This window comes from Odocoileus virginianus, chromosome 30 (genome assembly GCF_023699985.2).
Source record: "Odocoileus virginianus isolate 20LAN1187 ecotype Illinois chromosome 30, Ovbor_1.2, whole genome shotgun sequence".
In the NCBI taxonomy this organism is placed as follows: Eukaryota; Metazoa; Chordata; class Mammalia; order Artiodactyla; family Cervidae; genus Odocoileus; species Odocoileus virginianus.
The window spans coordinates 22,955,860-22,974,060 of record NC_069703.1 but is presented as its reverse complement, the minus strand read 5'-3'; the positions used below and the strand labels follow the sequence as shown (position 1 = coordinate 22,974,060).

The 18,201-nt window shown below is 50.3% G+C and overlaps 2 protein-coding genes and 1 long non-coding RNA gene across 6 annotated transcripts; 1 reads left to right on the top strand and 2 right to left on the bottom strand.

Moving 5' to 3' along the window:
• Positions 1–437: 437 nt before the first annotated feature.
• LOC110144767 (uncharacterized) lies at positions 438–2,749 on the bottom strand. The gene is made up of 3 exons (XR_002315964.2): positions 2,656–2,749; positions 2,349–2,446; positions 438–665 (listed from the first exon to the last, which is right to left on the bottom strand). It is a non-coding gene; the product is annotated as an uncharacterized lncRNA (long non-coding RNA).
• Positions 2,750–9,443: 6,694 nt separating this feature from the next.
• TUBA4A (tubulin alpha 4a) lies at positions 9,444–13,307 on the top strand. Its single transcript, XM_020904828.2, has 4 exons — positions 9,444–9,552; positions 11,333–11,555; positions 11,870–12,018; positions 12,263–13,307. Exons 1-4 carry the CDS (start codon positions 9,550–9,552, stop codon positions 13,232–13,234), a joined length of 1,347 nt encoding a protein of 448 aa, XP_020760487.2. The 5' UTR covers positions 9,444–9,549; the 3' UTR covers positions 13,235–13,307.
• A 1,433-nt stretch (positions 13,308–14,740) lies between these two features.
• Positions 14,741–18,157, bottom strand: STK16 (serine/threonine kinase 16). Of its 4 annotated transcripts, none has more exons than XM_020904817.2 (8): positions 18,060–18,157; positions 17,524–17,713; positions 16,754–16,973; positions 16,372–16,505; positions 16,081–16,201; positions 15,860–15,955; positions 15,335–15,456; positions 14,741–15,227 (listed from the first exon to the last, which is right to left on the bottom strand). In XM_020904817.2, the coding sequence occupies exons 2-8, from the start codon at positions 17,607–17,609 to the stop codon at positions 15,089–15,091; spliced, it is 918 nt and encodes a 305-aa protein (XP_020760476.1). In that variant the 5' UTR covers positions 17,610–17,713; positions 18,060–18,157; the 3' UTR covers positions 14,741–15,088. The 4 variants fall into 4 exon arrangements, with proteins under 4 accessions (XP_020760476.1, XP_020760477.1, XP_020760478.1 ...); XM_020904818.2 differs by lacking the exon at positions 18,060–18,157 and adding an exon at positions 17,910–18,053; XM_020904819.2 differs by lacking the exon at positions 18,060–18,157 and adding an exon at positions 17,936–18,053.
• Between the last annotated feature and the right edge of the window lie 44 nt (positions 18,158–18,201).

Sequence of the window (18,201 nt, the reverse complement as noted above, 5' to 3'; positions counted from 1 at the left end):
TCCTAACAGTCTCTCCCTGTTCTAATGCAAGTCTTCGCTTGTCTAGTCTGGCCTTATTTCCCCACAGAAGTAGTCACCATATGGCCTGGGACAAAATTATGAAATAAAAATGTTACTCTCTCCCATTTGCATCCTGCTTTGTTGTTCTCAAGGCAGCGTCAAACCCCCACCCCCCATGCCCTTATCTCCTTTGAGTCCCTTAACAACTTTGTGTGAGGTAGGCAAGGGAAGGCCTCTACTCCCGGAGGAAGAAAAGGAAATTGCTGCCTCTTTGCATGAGGGAGTTAATTAGTGGCAGAATTACGGTTCCTCTGGGACTCAGGGTCTGTGCCTCTCCCATTTCCACATGGCAGAGTTTTCAATGTTCCTCATCCTCTCCTGTGTTTTTATTTTAAATTCGGTGGTCAGTGGTGATCATTCCCTTACATACCCTTCAACTCCCTTGTCTCCCTCTAGCTTCAGTTTCCTTGACTGACCAAACCACAACTCTGGTTAAATCCATTTGTTCACCAATTCTGCCTGCACTGACCTGCTAAACAGTGGCTGTAGAAAACCCCAGAACTATATTGACTGATCTGACTTCAAATGCATTACTAACCTCAAATGGTCCGTAATGCTGCCTGGAAATCACGTTGCCTCTCTCCAGTCATACTTCCAGCCAGCGCCTTGACCAGGAATAGGAATGTCAGATTTAGCAAATAAAAGAATCTTGTCTATTAATTGCAACCCTCTCCAGGAAGTAGTTTCTAATGTGACTCTTCAGTCAGTATGGCAAGTGGTGAAAGAATTATCTTGAGGGTGGGGCTTTTTCAGAGCCCTTTTCATCCTAGTATACCAGGGTGTGACCCAGAATATTAAGATGGTAAACCCTGGTTTGGGCCATGAACTGAGGTCTTCTCTCTCCTACCTGGAACTAAAAGGCCAGGATCCCTGGAGAGAAGATACAACCAATCAACACTTCAAAGATGAGAAAGCCCAGTCTACACTGGGTTGATCCACGAAGCCATAGACCTCTGGAATTATTATCCAGAAGGAAGGATTTGGGGCCCACTGGGCCCCAGAGCCTCCTACTAGCACTCCAACTTCCCCCAACTGGTCTTTGAAGTTAGGCATCTCAAAGTCAACCTTGACAAAACTAATTCTGCAAAGAAAATCCTCTTCAAGGCAGGCAGGGGGAGGGGTCTCATATAAAACAAGAGTAAAGAGACTTATTTTTGTTTGTTTGTTTGCTTTTTTTAATATGGACCATTTTAAAGTCTTATTTAATTTGTTACAATATTGCTTCTGTTTTATGTTTTGTTTCTTTGGCTATGAGGCATATGGGATCTTAGTTCCTGGATCAGGGATTGAACCCCCATCCCCTGCATTGGAAGCCAAAGCCTTAACCACTGGACCACCAGGGAAGTCCTGAGATTTTTTTTAAAGAGCATGTAATATATCTAAGTTATAAAATGAGAGGTAATCAATATTCTTCATTCCTTGAACAATGTTTATTGTCTGCTATATGCCAAGCACTGTTGCCAGAGATACAGTGGTAGTAGACAAAAGAGTCTGTGCTTTCAAGGAGTTTGTATTTTTATGGGAAGATGTAATAACTAAACAAACAAGAGAATTTCAGATAGCAATGAACACTTGAAGAAAACAAAACAGATAATGGCACAGAAAGAGACAGGGTGAGGGGAGAGTAGGAGAGGGGGCTACTACTGAGAAGAAGCCACTCTCCAGGAAGGTGATGTTTGAAATTAATAAGGAGTGGGCCACACCAAGATCTGAATCGTAGCGCTCCAGGCAGAGAGAATAGCAAGTGCAAAGGAGCAAGTCTGGTGCATACAAGGAAATGGAGGGAGGGAGTTCACAGAGGTAAAGGGGCCTGGGAGGGAGAATGGCTTAAAAAAAAATTATTTACTTATTTGGCTGCACCAGGTATTAGTTGAAGCCTGTGGGCTCTTTAGCTGCAGCATGCAAACTCAGGTGTGGTGTGTGGGATCTAGTTCCCTGACCAGGGATGGAACCCTGGCCTCCCACATTAGGAGCTTGGAGTTTTAGCCAATGGACTACCAGGGAAGTCCTGAGAATGGCTTTTATTACAAGTGTGATGGGGGGTGGGGGGGGTGAAGCAAGCCTCACAGCCTACTTTGTGCTTTGTTTTAGAGGGAGTATTGCAGCTGCTACATGGAGAGTACATTATAGAAGTTCAAGAATGAGAGCAGGGAGCTGTGAGGAGACCATGGCTAATATCCGGAAATGAGGGGATGGTAGCTTGGACTAAACTGGGGGTGAAGGAAGTAACTGGGTTGAAGTGATAGACATGCTAATCTGGGCTGTGCAGACCTACCCAACAGCCTTACCTGACCCCTGCCTCCATGTCTTCTTTGTTGGCGTGGTCCTAATTGTGTATAATTTTTCACCCTTCCACTTGGTCAAGGAAGATGGCCTTTCTCTAGACCTAAAGGTAAGTATAGGTTAGTCCAAACCATTCATGGTAGTTCCAGTCCCCACTTCCAATGACTAGTTTAGGCCTGAGATCAGTGAGATACAAGGAAAAGTCTGCTGGGGTGCTTTAAGGAAAGGTTTTTCTCTCTGATAAAAAGAGATGTGGGAGGAAACCACCCCCCTTTTTCTGCCTTAGGATGGTGTCACATGAGGGCATGATACTTGGAGCTGCGGTAGTCATCCTGCGATCAGGAGAAAAGACGTCACCAGGCCATTGAGGATGCCAGAACAGAAAGCTGGAAATACTGGACTTATTGGTGACATCACTGAACCAATCCTGGAACCGCCCTCCATTCAGATTTCTTGTGGGATAATAATACACCCATTGTTTAAGCTGTTGGTAGCTAGGCTTTCCATGAGTTGAAGCTAAAACATTCTCATTAATAAAAGAGGGGAGGAAGAAAATGAAAGAGGAATACAGGACAGTCCTCCGTTTTTACCTAAGGACTTGGTAGAAAGGCAGTATTATTCACCCAGACTCTGGTCTTCCCTTGTGGCACAGCTGGTAAAGAATCTGCCTAAAGTGTGAGAGACCTGGGTTCGATCCCTGGGTTGGGAAGACCCCCCTGGAGAAGGGATAAGGCTACCCACTCCAGTATTCTGGCCTAGAGAATTCCATGGACTGGTATAGACGTGGCTGAATGACTTTCACTTTCAGGAGCGTAGGACAGAAGCAGGTTTAGCAGGGAGTGTGATGAGAGTTCTACTTTGTGTTGTTTTGAGATGTCTAAGGGGCTTTCAAGGTATGATATTAAGAAGGCAAACAGTCATGTGACTCTGAAGCTCAGAGGAGAGGTCCAAAATGGAGGAGTACCTTTGAGAGTCATCAACATATAGGTGATACAGCTTTCTTTTTATTCTATTCTTGCACTGCAGCTTGGGGTGTTTATACTCTAGCTATTCTTTATATATATATACTCTAGCTATTCTTTTTTGAGTAACCCTAGATAAGGTACAATTGCTTTTAATTATGGACATTTAAAAATACACCCCACAGTAGAGATAACATAATAAAATCCCATATACTCATCACCCACTTTCAACTATTGCTCCTTCAGTGAGAAAGAGCACATGGAAAGCCTGGGGATGAGCTATGAGGAACACCCTTTAGAGGTAAGCCATCAAAGACCACCGAGAAGGAGTGGCTAGGACAAAAACCAGGAGTGGAAGTGTCATCAAAGCCAAGAAGGAAGTACTTCAACTATGAAACATTATAAAGGAAGGATCAGTTATGTCACATACTGTTGAGAGGCTGAGAAAGATGAAGAGAGAGGCATGATCTCTGGTTTGGCAAGATGGAGGTCACTGGCGACCTTAGCAGGAACATCTCAGTGGAACATGTGAACCAAGCCAGTGTGGACAGCAGGAAGGAGAGAAGACATGGAACTATCCCGTAGGAAAGATGGTGCTGTGAGGAGGAGGACAGCTAGTAGATGCTCCAACTGGGGGAAAAAAAAATGGATGTGCGGTAAGGCTCAGCTCCACCTCTCTCAGATGGAATCCATGGAGACATTTTAAACCTTGATGGGGACTTTCCTGGTGGCTAAGACTTTGAGCTTCCACTGTAAGGGGCTCAGGTTTGATCCCTGGTCAGGGAACTAAGCTCCCACGTGCCATGTGGCACAGCCAAAAGCAAAGAACTTTGATGACCTTGCCACACTGCTTCAAGGTGGAGGTGAGACTCTGAGAAGGAGTTAGGAAAGATGGAGATAACAATAGGCATGGTGAAGAGGGAGAGCGATCCAAAGAGAGTTGACACCCACGTTGGGCGAGTGGACTAAACAATACCTCATCGGGAAGACTGAAAAAGTGTTTGGCATTGTCTTCTAGATTCTATGTGAATGTCCAAGAGTTTTCTGTTTGGCGATGTGGATTATTACCTGCACATCTACCAAGAGCTTATGGCCCTTATTCAGGGGATCTGTCTATATCCTGAGAAAATACATAGACACTCGGTCATGCCTGTATGTGTATGAGCATGCACGCTCAGACACACATGCCCAACCAGATGCAGACTCTATATTCCACCAACATGCCTTGGGCATGTCTCCCTGCACCCTTGTCTTCTCCGTTTTCCCTGCCAGGAAGCCTGCTTAGGGCTGTGAACTCATTGCTGCAGCAGCCAGGCTAACATAAATGTGTGATGTGGGTTGCGCATGTGATGTTAAATGGCAGTGGGCCCTGGTCTTCTGTGTCAGGGAGACACAGAGTAACAGGGCTGGGTGAACTGGAACAGCTTGTTGCCATCCTAAGAAGGTAGCCATCATCCAGCTACATTTGTTGCCGCACTGGTTTCCTATCCAGGCTGTAACAAATTGCTACAAACTTAGTAGCTTAAAATAACACAAATGTATTTATTATCCCACGTTCTGAAGATCAAAAGTCCAAAATAAATCTTATGGGGAATGCAATCTTATGATCTATAAGAAAAAAATGTGGCTGCTTAGATGACCAATATGTATTTCTTATATATTATTTGTTCTTTGTCCATTCTTGTTGGCTCACAGTTCCCAAAACCCTGAGAATTCCCTAAGTGTTGAGAGTGATTAAGGTGTCTTGCTATGTTAATGAGGTGACTTTTGGACCCACCTAAGAATGGGGCCTGCTTGCCAGTGGAGCCAACTGAGAAATTAGAGGTTTAGAAATTTCAGTCCCATCATGCCCTTCTGACCTCCTGAGAGGGGTGGGTAGATGGAGATTTGAGTTCAATCACCAAATGGTCAGTGATTTAATCAACCGTGTTTATGTAATGAAGCTTTCATCAAAACTCAAAAGGATGGGATTTGGAGACCTTGCAGGGTGGTGAACACATGGAGATGCTGAGAGAGTAGAACACCTGGAGATGGTAAGGAAGTTCATGTCCTTTTACCATACAGTGCCCTCTGCATCCCTTCTATCTGACTGCTCCTGGCTTATATCCTTGTATAATAAACCAGTGGCCTAGTAGGTAAAACGTTTCTCTGAACCCTATAAGCATCTTTAGCAAATTAGTTGAACCCAAGAAAGAGGTGATGATAAACTCTAATCTGCAGCCCATCAGTCAGGACAAGTAACCACATGGACTTGCTATTGGTATCCAGAGTTGGAGGGGGTTGTTGGAATTTCCAGTTTGTAGCTGGAGAGTCAGAAGCTTAGGTAACGACTGGGATTTGTGACTGGCATCTGAAGCAGGAAATGGGGGGACAGTTTTGTAGGATCAAACCTTTAACCTGTGGAACTTGACGCAATCTCCAGGCAGAAAGTACAGAATTGAGCTGTGTTCTCAAACCCCTTGCTGGTGTCTGAGAATTGTTTGGTGGTGTGTGGGGAAGCCCCTTCTCCCACCATTGGAATTGGAAACCTGCTTACAGATAAATTCAAGGCGTTGGCATGGTTGCCTTCCTTCTAAAGACTTTAGAGGAAAATACATCCCTTGCCTTTTCCGTCTTCTAGAGGCTGTCCGCATTCCTTCACCTTGTCCGCACCTCCTTCCATCTTGAGAGCCTTCACTCTGACCTCTCACCTTCCCTGACTCTGACTCTCCTGCTTCCTTCTTCCATTTAGAAGGACCCTTCTATTTCTCTTGGTAAATGTCACATTCCACTTGAAAACAGGTGGGTTATTATCAAATATCTTTTGATATTAATTTCTAACATGATTCTACAGTGATAAGAGGAGAGATTCTGTATGATTTCAATACCTTTAGACGGTGAAAGTTTTGCACCTTGTTTTATGCCCCTGGATGTGTTCCAGTGTCTTCTAGTTTATAGTCTATGGGAACTTGAACAGAATTTGTATTCTACTGCTGCGTGAAAATTGTATAAATCTTAATTATGTTGAATTGGTTCATAGTGCTTTTCAGGTCTACTAGATCCTTCTACTCTGTAGAAGAGAACTGTTAATTTTTGAGAAAATGGTATTGTATTCATTAATTTTTGAGAGTTTGATATTGAAAGCCCAACTAAAAATCTTAATTTATCTACTTTTAAAAATAACTATAATGTATAGTGGAACTATATGTAACTTTGTTCTGTGTTTTCCAAGTCTCCTGTTAATGTGTTATCATACTTTCATAATGAAAAAAAAAAAACTGTTTTAATTAAAAAAGGACTGGTGATTACACTGGGCCCAACCAGAAAATCAAAAATCTCCCCATCTCAAGACCTTTACCTTAATCACATTCACACCATCTTTAGCCATGGAAGGTAATGTAGTCACAGATTCCAGGGACTAGGATGTGGACATCTTGGGGGGAGTGCTATTCTGCCTATCACAGTTGCTAAATGGGAATGCAGGCCTAGAATAGCCATCTCTTCCAATTTGTTTCACGATAAGCTAGAATCTGGATTTTTGTTACATGATTGAAACCGTTAACCTAGCAAGTCTGAGACAGCTATCCTTGGAAAGGCCTGCTTGCAAGGTTGGCCCTCAGCTAGCATCTGAGAACTTGGCTCTTAGAGTGCTCCCAGTCAACAGCTGATTGATCAGGATGGTTTGTTGTGCCTGGACAGTGTGGGTAAACGATGTGATTTATGCTAAACACCCATTTTTCTTCTGAGTCTGAAATTTTGGCACGTGTAAGGCAGAGGTGCCTCTATGAACAGCCCCCAATAAAAACCTGGGGTGCTGAGTCTCTAATGGGCTTTCTTGGGCAAAAACACTGCAGGGAAATATTACTCTCTTTTCATTTAGGAAGAGTACATTGTGTAAGCCCTTATGGGAGGGAGAGGACATGGATTCCTTCTGATTCCTGTTGTGTCTTTCCCCCTTTTTATCCAGGTATGTATTGTTCTTGCATCACTGTAATAAACCCTAGCTGTGAGTACAAGCTTATGCTGAGTCCTGTGAGTCTGTCTAGTAAGTCTCCTAACATAAGGGTGGTCTTTGGCGATGCCCCATACAGAAAAATTTCCTAATTTTTTTCTCATATTCTAAATGCAATATGGGTTAACACTGTGGGTGCCAGATGAAACATGTCAGAGAGGGAATTTGTTTTCCAGGCTGCTAATTTGAAACTTCTGGCTGCTTAAGAGTTTTACCTTAATTTCAGTCCCATCTCTATAGTGAAACAATTCATCTGACACACACTTAGAAAATGTTACCATGTGCCAAGTGCCATACTAGAAACTGGGGAACACAAAAGTGAATAAGACACAGTCTTTTCCTTCAGCAAGATCACTGTCTAATAAGATGAACATATGCATGAATAACTGCAGCATGAGGTGCTACACACACTAAAATAAATGAACAAAATGCTCTAAGAGTCCAGGCAGCTGGACACATAGTACTTTGCTGTGTACGTATGCATCCTCCAGTTCATCTGGTCCTCACAATCCAAAGTTATTATCCCAGTTTTACAGAAAAAGAAGCTGAACCTGAAGAACAAATAGGTTTTGGGTTTTGCCTAAGATAGCACAAGTCTCTTAAAATACTCAGTCTGCAGGGTTGGGCTGCACAAGTAAAACAGAGGGCCAGGGAATGTCTGAACGAGGCCACGTGTTCTGTAGTCACCAAGGCTCCTTGCTCTGTAGAGACCGTGACCCCATTTCCCAAAGCAACCTCATTATGTGCCCTTGCCAGGTTTCTTTTCTATGAATGAGTCTTGTTCTCCCAACCATATGATTAGTCTACTGGGAAAAGAGACCTTGTCATATTTCACAGTGTTTGTTTCCATGCCTTGCTAAAGTAAGGTATCAGTTAGCTATTTTGTTGGTAGAAAGTTGCCATTGCTAGTTATTTTATCCTGCTGTCTTATATTGTCAGGCAGCCTTGGCCCTAGGAAACACTATGATAGGAGAGGCAGGTGAATCTTTCCCCAGGAGACAGAATGCACCAATAGGCACGTAGGGCACTTCTGATGATTTCTGCAGTGAAGAGAGACAGGTAGAAAATGTAAGGCATGCAAGGGAAAGCAGAAGTAGGTTGAAAAGCCCATTCTTGCCAGACATGGGAATGAAAAGTAGAAAGAAGAAATAGCTTTAGCTGAGAATTCTGCCTGAGCTCCGAGGGCTTTGAGATGCAGGTAGCAGATCCTGCCCATGGCTTAGGGACTGAAGAGGATGGGAAAGTCAAAACCATTCATGACATCAGAATCTCCATTTTCTTCTTTCCTCTTCAGAGTCAACAAACGTTATAACACCTCACAATGCTTTCTGGGGGTGGGATCGTTATCTCCTTCCACCGGTGAAGATGAGGTTCAAGAACTCAGTGAGGTTAAGTCACTTGCCCAAGGTCACAGAGGGCAGTCAGGTTGCGAATCCCAGAAACTCCGGCGGTTCTGGCTGCAGGAAAGTGGGCAGGTGGCTATGGCGAGGGCCGGCTAATAGTGACGGTGCTGATGACGGGGCCACTGACCAGCGGGCAGCCTGCGAGACGCGACAGATTCCGGGGGTCGGCCCTCGCAGACAGACTGTGGGGTTCGGCTCTGCGGAGCAACCTAAAGGATCGACAACCTGGGGCTCAGACTGTGCAGCTCCCGGTCCTCGGCCGCCCGCGGGCGTTGGCGAAGGTCAGCCGTCCCGGCTGCGGACCAGCAGGCCTCGTGCGACTGCAAGCCGTTCCTGGGGGACGGGCCAGAGCCAGGCAGTCGGCCGGAGCCTTCAGAGAGGCGGGGCGGAGAGGGCACCGGCGAAGGCTGGCTGCAGCCAGTCCGGAAAAACAGCCTCTACAGCACCTGGCCTAAGTCAGAACACCTTAGAGACAGGCGCCCCCACGATGCAGGTGCAGGAGAGACACATCCTGGCACCGCGCCTTGCGTCCCAACGGCGGAGTTCGGGAGCTCCGAGTGTCGGCACAAAGCCGAGAGAGAAGGGTTTAAGCTCGGGTCGCTGCTGCTCACTCACGCGGTACAGGTGAGGGACTCTGGCACGCCCCGGGGAGGGGACTCACCCTGGCCCCACCCCTCCGGGCCGCCTACCTTTCGGGGGCGTGGCGTCTGGGCCGCCCCGCTCCTAGTGGGCGGTCGGAGCGCGCGGGCCCGCCCCCCGCCTATAAGAGCGGTGCGGCACTGCAGCTAGCGCAGTTCTCACCGAGACCCGTCACCCGGACTCTACGTGAGACCCACCGCCCGGACTCACCATGGTGAGTGCGGCCCTACAGGCATCGCGCCCGTCCCTTAAGTTCTCCTTTTCTTCGGGGAACCTCCCGCTAGGTCCGCTCAGGGCCTTCTGTCTGGAGTTTCAGGTCTCGAGGTGTTGGGGGGGGGGGTTGCCTTCTCCCACCTCCTCCCGGTGACTTTGGCTGGGCCAAGTTGTCCACTTTCGGATGATGCGGAGGGTAGTGAAGCGGGGTGGGAATCTTCAGTAGTAGAGAGGAGTCCTCCTGGAATCCCCTCCAGCTCCACCAAGAATTTGTGTCCTAACCTTCCTGAGGGAAGTCACGCGGTCCCGCGGCCCGTCCTTTCCGCGGTCGAGGGAGACCCCGCTTGGCTGCCCTCCGCCCTTAGCCTCCCCCTCACTCCCGGGTCCTTGGAACTGACAAAACACGCGCTTGGTGCAAGAAGGTGGGAAGGGGTCAGATCACTTGGTTCAGCATCCCCCTTTCCTCCGACTGTGGGCGCATCCCTTCGACCCACAGCACCCCCCCCCCCCGCCGTGACTCAGCACCCCTCTTTTGATCCTCGAGGGGTGGCGAGAGTGGGGTTCGGCCTAGTGAGGCGAGCCGGAATCTCTCCAGCCAGAGTCCGCGTGCACGGACGGGCAGAGACAGCTGGCGCTGAGCGAGAGCGCGGGCCGAGGCCAGGTTGGGGGGAGGGGAAAGAGGTGTGTGTAGGGGGTGGTATTTATAGCCCAGGGACGGGGGCCGAAATCCAATCCTCGCTTTCCACTGGGATGGACCTGGAAAGAATCTAGAAGGGGCGAATACGGGGCCAGAGCCCAGGATGGCGCTCACCCCGCCCAGGGCAAGGCAGGTTACCTTCGGGGCCTCACCGCAGGTTCCGCTTCCTTTTCTGGGTGTTTGCAAACCGTCACCCCGCCATTTCGGTGTCGAAAAGGGAGGCCGCACCGACCCTGTTCTGCACCACTTTGGCTCTTCAGAGGTTAATTCCAGACTGGCAGGGATGAGCCTAGGGCAGCGAGTGCCCCAGTGCCCACAACCCTTGCTGCCGGCGCCTGTCGTTTTTTGCTCTCTGCAGTTTCCCTGAGGGCACAGCAGTGGGTGAACGTGGTGAAGATACCCAGGGTGTGGGGGTAGAGGTGGGGAGAGCAGCCAGATGGGATTGATCCCCAGAGCCAGATGGGATTTAAAGGTGGGGAGGGCCAGGGCATCCTGCTGGCCAGTGTGGTCAGTTGATGCCCGACTGGAAGGCTGAGACACCTCTACAGTTCGCAAGGATGAAAGGGTGAGAGGGTTATATGATATTCTAGTTGTTCATCCTCAAAGCAAAGAATTAATCAAGGGCGGACCTCTAGCTATAAATTTGTAGCTCTGGAAAACCTTCTGTCCCTTCTCAGGCTCTTGAGAAGCTGATCTGTGGGAGTAAGGATTGGGAACAGCTGAGAAAATTGCTTGTCCTTGTCTCAGCGACTGCAGTGTCTGCCTGTCTCATATGCACTTGACCTCTCCGTCCTGCCTGAGTGTGCTGTGAATGTGGCAGGGTCATATGGAGCCACAGCTCTTACTTGACAAGGTCCCCATGGAGAAGTAGACTGAGGGATCTGGCCAGCCCTACTGGGTGCCTCTAGTTGGGAAGTCCTATGCAGGAGAGCCTGGGCAGGATGCCAGCCTCTTTGACCTCTGCTCAGGCCCTTTTGCCAACTGAGTCATCCTAACTGGTAGGTGATAGAGTGGGAGAGAGGCTCATGAGGTAAGGACTTATGTATGTGGGGCTTATGCCATGTCCCCTCTCTTTCCCCTTCAGCGTGAATGCATCTCAGTCCATGTGGGGCAGGCAGGTGTCCAGATGGGCAATGCCTGCTGGGAGCTCTACTGTCTGGAACATGGAATTCAGCCGGATGGACAGATGCCCAGTGACAAGACCATTGGTGGAGGGGACGACTCCTTCACCACCTTCTTCTGTGAAACTGGTGCTGGAAAACATGTGCCTCGGGCAGTTTTTGTGGATTTGGAGCCTACTGTAATTGGTGAGCAGAGGAAGAGAGGGTGGAATTGAGGGGCTGGAAAGTGACTCTAAGCTTCTCTCTGGAGAGAGGATGTCTAGACCTGGCTTTCCTGGTCCTGAAAACCCCTTGCCCTGCTGGAAGCTAAAGAAGGGAGGCTGATCGCAGACTGGGCTGGGCAGCAGGTCTTGGTTTCTCCTACACACTGCTATCTCAGGCTGGCAGGAGGATGAATGCTTCCATATATCTGACCACAGCCACCAGGCTGAGGGAGGGAGATCTGTGCTGAGCACAGCCTTGTGGTTTTTGCCCTAACGATGTGGTGTATGACTTTTCAGATGAGATCCGAAATGGCCCATACCGGCAACTCTTCCACCCCGAGCAGCTCATCACTGGGAAAGAGGATGCTGCTAACAACTATGCTCGTGGTCACTACACCATTGGCAAGGAAATCATTGACCCAGTACTGGACCGGATCCGCAAGCTGGTGAGAATTGGGGGTAGAAGGAAGGAAGCTTTTGAAATGATGCTAATGGTCAGAAACATTTTTTTCCAAATCCATTTCATAGAGTCATCTCTAATTGTACATGTCTCAGAGCGTGCTGCGGGTGTGGGATACTCATTAGTCTGCCTTAACACCTGAGAAATTTTAGGCTTTTGTGAAGCTAGAACATATGAAATCCTCAGGCCCTTTCCCCACCCACATTGCTCTTTTCCTTCTTGCCTTTCAGTCTGATCAGTGCACAGGACTTCAGGGTTTCCTGGTGTTCCACAGCTTTGGAGGGGGCACCGGCTCTGGCTTCACCTCACTGCTGATGGAGCGGCTCTCTGTTGATTATGGCAAGAAATCCAAGCTGGAGTTCTCCATCTACCCAGCCCCCCAGGTGTCCACGGCTGTGGTCGAGCCCTACAACTCCATCCTGACCACCCACACCACCCTGGAGCACTCAGATTGTGCCTTCATGGTGGACAACGAGGCCATCTATGACATCTGTCGCCGCAACCTGGACATCGAACGCCCGACTTACACCAACCTCAACCGCCTCATCAGCCAGATTGTCTCCTCCATCACAGCCTCCCTGCGCTTTGACGGTGCCCTCAACGTGGACCTGACGGAGTTCCAGACGAACCTGGTGCCCTACCCTCGCATCCACTTCCCCCTGGCCACCTATGCACCAGTCATCTCTGCAGAGAAGGCCTACCACGAGCAGCTGTCGGTGGCAGAGATCACCAATGCCTGCTTCGAGCCTGCCAACCAGATGGTAAAGTGTGATCCCCGCCATGGCAAGTACATGGCCTGCTGCCTGCTGTACCGTGGAGATGTGGTGCCCAAGGACGTCAACGCCGCCATTGCTGCCATCAAGACCAAGCGCAGTATTCAGTTCGTGGACTGGTGCCCCACAGGTTTCAAGGTCGGTATCAACTACCAGCCCCCCACTGTGGTGCCCGGGGGTGACCTGGCCAAGGTGCAGCGTGCCGTGTGCATGCTGAGCAACACAACCGCCATTGCTGAGGCCTGGGCCCGCCTGGACCACAAGTTCGACCTGATGTATGCCAAGAGGGCGTTTGTGCACTGGTACGTGGGCGAGGGCATGGAGGAGGGTGAGTTCTCCGAGGCCCGGGAGGATATGGCTGCCCTGGAGAAGGATTACGAGGAAGTGGGCATCGACTCCTATGAAGACGAGGATGAGGGAGAAGAATAGAACCGCTGCCTGGAGCCCACTCACTATGTTTATTGCAAAATCCTTTCGAAATAAACAGTCTCCTTGCACGGTTTCTCGTCCCCTCTGTGAGTGCTTGAGCTTTGCTGCCTTCCCCTTTTGTGCTGCTGCTGCTGCTGCTGTTTCTGCTGCCGCCCTCACTGTGTGCTGCTCATGACTTTTTCCTTCCGTGGCTGAAGGTTAGACCTGCCAAGGGGCCCTTGTCAGGCCCGGGAAACATGACCCCATGTGTCATCCTAGGAGTGCCCAGGATGGGGGGAGATGAGGACCGGATCTTGGACCTGTCCAACATGAGCCATTAAAGGATCTGAGGCTTCACTTCCTTTCCAAGTAGGAGTTTAAGCCCAGCAGTTTCTGTATTTGAGTTAGACTGCTACCCTATTCTTCCCGCTGCTCTGCATTCACCGACACTGGAAGCAAAGCTTGGCCCAGGCACCTCTGAGTTTTAAGGGCTTGGGAGTGGGGCTGAGCAGGCCCAGAGTTCCTGGGCATGGAGCCTAGTCATAAGCTTGGGGGCTGGGAGGGAACAAGGGCGATCTCCTAGAGTTGTTTTTGTCAGTGCACCTCCCAGCAGCTTTGCGAAGCTTACTTTTGGTCTTGCTGTTTTGCTGGGGCCTTGGGTTGTGCCATTAAAAGTCAGGTCATCTCCCCTCTGTTTGTGCTTTCTTTCTGGCCTCAGCTTCTGTGCTAGCTGGTGGGAGCCTCCTGCCAGGGCCCTGGGGAGAACTTCAAGGTTGCTAATAGGCACCCCAGGACCCACACTGACGTCAGCAGTTGGAGGGTGGGCACAGTTGGTGGGGGGGAGGAGCATCACTCTCAGGAGCAGGAGATGCCAACCCTGCCCTTCCCTCCCCTCCCTGGTGATTTAGGGACACAGTGCCCTTCCTGAGGGAACAGGTTTACAGCCCAGCAAAGGCAGGGCCCCTGTTTACTCAGCAGAGGAGGCAGGAAGTGGCAGCTGGATACTGCCACACCACACAGGCCCCATTAATCATTAACCATGTGTGAACCAGAACCATCTCTGAGAGATTCTGGGCTAAAATGTCCACCACTTCCACTCCCCTTGCCCCCAGGCAGAGGCTGGAAACCAGTTGTGTGGTTGTCCCGAAGCTTCCTCAGGTGTCTCCACCCAGAAGCCCTTCCTGGAAAACCAGCTGGGCTGCTCTGACTAACCTACCCAGCCATGGGAATGAAGAAATAATGAGATGAGGGTGCTTTAAGGGGGCCCTTGGCCCAGTTCTTGGCATAGAAACCAGCTCAGGCCAGAGCAGTTTGAAGTTTTTGACTAAGACAAGCTAGGAGAAGAAGTGCCCATTCCCCTACCACCCAGATCTAAGGTAGGGATACCTGCCTCCGAATGTGGAGGGATGGTCACGCCACTCCTGAGGCTTCACCAGTCCCTCTTCTCTCCAGGCTCTCGCCCAGAAAAGGCAGCCAGCCTTTGGGCGCCCTGCACCTCCTCTCACTCCAGGAACAATGAGACTAAGATCACACCAAGCTGCTTTCACTTTATTCTTGTTTTATACATTCTCCTGCCCCCAGATTTGGAGGCAGATCATGATGTACGCTCAGCAGTCCTGCTCAGAGCCTTGACTATATTCTATCAGTTCCCCTCTCCCCATCCCCCACCCTCCCCCACCCCCACCTAGGCAGGCCTCCAGTCCAGTTACTGCTCTTGGGGGTGAGAGAGCAGAATCAGAGACAGAAGGCCAAGCCCCTAGCTGCCCCCAGTGACAAGGGCACGGTCCTGGACTGAATGGATGGAGATTCTACTGAGGGAGGGTGGCTCCTTGCCAAGGCACGGGGGCCACCTTCTCAGTGTGGCCACAGGTTTGTTCAGATATGGGTAGTGTGCTCATCCCGAGCCGGGGTCTGCAGCACCTCCAACTGACTCAGGAGCAGAGGAATGTGAGGGCGCTGCTGGGGGTCCACAGTCATCATTGAGGTCAGCAGCTGCCGTAAGGCTGAAGAATGCCTGCAGAAGGAGGAGGGGAGGGTGAGGAGGGCGGCCGCCCCCTGTGCTCTGACCCCTGCAAACGGAAGGGAGGAGCCCGGAGTGCCCCTGCTCCTTTCAGAGCTCACCTGGGACTCTGTGGGATGCTGAGCTGGTTCTGCACTGCAAGGGCCACGCTGTCACCCTTCTGGAACACCATATCGTAAGGGCCTTCCCCAAACATCATGGCATATAGCACACAGCCTAGGGACTGAGCATAACTTGGTTATTCCTTGGAAGGGGACCAATGGAGTCATCTCTGTTTCATTCTGTAGTGAAAGGAGACTACAGTATGCCAACTTCAGTCACGTGACACCACCAGGGCCCCAGAGAAACTGCCAGTTAGCTGGAGGCCTCTGCATCTTGCGCTGAGCTGCTGCCTCCAGCCCTAACATTTAGTTATACTTATCCTGCTCAAAGGGCAAGATTATACCACTTCCTGAGCAACTGAGTAGTGTCAGTGACAGTTCCTAGGAAGGAAGTTGAGGGGGGATGGGGACATACATGCTTCCTGGGGCCCCATGCACTGGAAACCAAAGACTTGCTCCTCCAGTTCACAGCAGCCACAGAGCAGCACTCCTTCCCTCCCACATTCTCACCCACATGCTCCTCACCCAGACATCAGTCCGCTCATCGATGACACAGTGGCTCTGCACAGAAAAGAGCTCCGGGGCCCGGTAGGAGATGGTGCACCGCTGGGCTGCCCAGTCCTGGAACAGTGGCCCCAGAGCTCAGAAGCAGGGCACAGGTCTTGGTCATGTGACCAAACCGGGGCATGCACCAGAAGGGGTTGAGGATGGGGAAGAGGTGGGCAAAGGACTCTGGAAACTTTTACCTGGAGGGCCAGAGCCTGGCGGGAGCCCTCCACGTGGATGCATGCTTGATTCATGGACCCCAAGTCCATTAGAACCGGCTGCCCCTCATCACCAAGCAAGATATTGGTGGGTTTCAGGTCCCTGCGGGGAAGTAGAAATGACCCATGAGCATCCCTGAACCAGAAGGCCAGGATCCTAGAGGGGTAAAAGAATCACAGGGACTGTTCCTGGAGAAGAGCACAGAGATCTCTCATTTCTCTTGATGAGGCTCTTCCTTTCTGTCCAGCAAGTACATGGGGCCTCCCACTGACCTGTGGGCATAACCCTTGGCGTGAATAGCCTCAAGGCCTCTGCAGATACCCAGCAGCAGTCGAATGATTTGCTCTTCAGTCAAAAAGTTGCCTTTGTCCTTCAGCTTTTCTATCTCGTTCCACAGCGTACCTCTCTGCAAAACAAGTTTCCCCACAGCTGATGTTTTTAGCCTCCGCTCCCTGACCTGATTCTTTCCCTATGTCAGAGTCTATAGTAATTTCACCACACACCCTACACCCCAGGTGGGTTCCTTAAACCCCAAATCTGAAATGCTCAAACCAGAACATGACCTCTGCTTCCTAATGTGCATGACTGCTCATAATAGCCCTTGGCACACACGGCTCTGTTACAACCCCATCCATAGCCAGGAGACTTTCTGACCTTGAAGAAGGGTAGCAGCAGCCAGGCCTCATGTTTAGTGCCTCGCTCTCTCAGACAATAAGCCACGAGGCGAAGGATGTTGGGGTGATGGAAGAGGCGATGCATGTCTGCTTCTCGTTGGGCCTCCTCCCGGTCCTGCTGCTCATGACACAGGATTCGCTTCAGGGCGTAGAACTGTCCATCATGCAACCCCTCCACTAGGTCCACAAAGCTGAACCCACTGTGGGCCAAAGAGGTCAGTGAAGGACCAAGGTCATCTCCCATACTGCTGGGATCCAGAGGAATTCCCTGGGGAGAAGTGCGGGGGTGGGGGTGGGGTGGGGGGTGTCTTTCCCATTTACTAGCACCACTCCCAAGGTGTGACACTAAAAAGAAGTCTGAAGATTATTAACATAGAGCAAGGACAGTCACTTTCTAGGTCCTATGGTCTTAATGCAGGGCTTCAATAAATATTAAATAAATAACAGCCAACCTTTATCAAGTGCTATGAATCAGGCAATAGGGGAGACACTTGATACGAATTATCTCATTTAGTTCTCACAGCCCCACCATTGAAGCACAATTAGCTCTAATAAGCAGATAAGGCAACTAGGGCTTATCAAGGCCATACATGGTGAATCTAGGAAGACTGGTTCCACAATCCACTTTCTTGACCACCAAGGAGCTGGGCTCTGTCCGGTGAATTAGAGGCTCTGTGTCCCTATCCTGTGCTGACAGCTGTCCTTCAAAAACCACAACTCTTGGGACTAAATGATTTCCAAAACACTCACCCCTCCCCCAGTTTATGGATGAAGAGGTAGCGCTTATGGTCAATGGTGACAGTTCCCCGAGAGCAGATGCAAAGCGCGTGGCCCATATTGTCTCAGTCATCCTCCTCAAGGACGGTCTGAAGCTGCCAAAGGGTTCGTCCAGGTCGAGTGGTCTTTTTCAGGCAAGTTGCTGGGGCTCCAGCAGATCATGCTGGAAGGAAAAGAATAGCAGGGGTACAATCCAGAAGACCTCCTAAAGGGCCAACGTGAGCGCTCAGACCCAGGTCTCCGAACCTAGAGAAAATAAGCCCTGGCAACGCCCGCTCCAAGAAGGCTGGGGTCAGGTGCCTTAAAAAGCCCCAGGCCCCGCGGCGACTCCCAGGGCACTTCCTCCAACCCCGGCCCACCTTCAGGCGGCCCCTCACTCGCACACCCCATTGGGCTGCAGAGGCAGGGCACGGGGTAGTTCCGGGGAGAAGTGCGAGGCCCGGACCAACCACTTGCAAAGCCCACTCCAGGTCTCGGTCTGGGTGGGCCAGCCAGGATACAGCACTCACCCGGCTTTAGCAGAAGGGAAGTGCCAGGGACCGGAAGTGGTAGTTACGTCATCAGTCTGCGCCGCTGTAACGGCCCGCAGTATCCTAGCAACCGCTGAGCACTAGGACGATGTGGGGGCGTGGAGCTGAGAGGCCGGGGGCG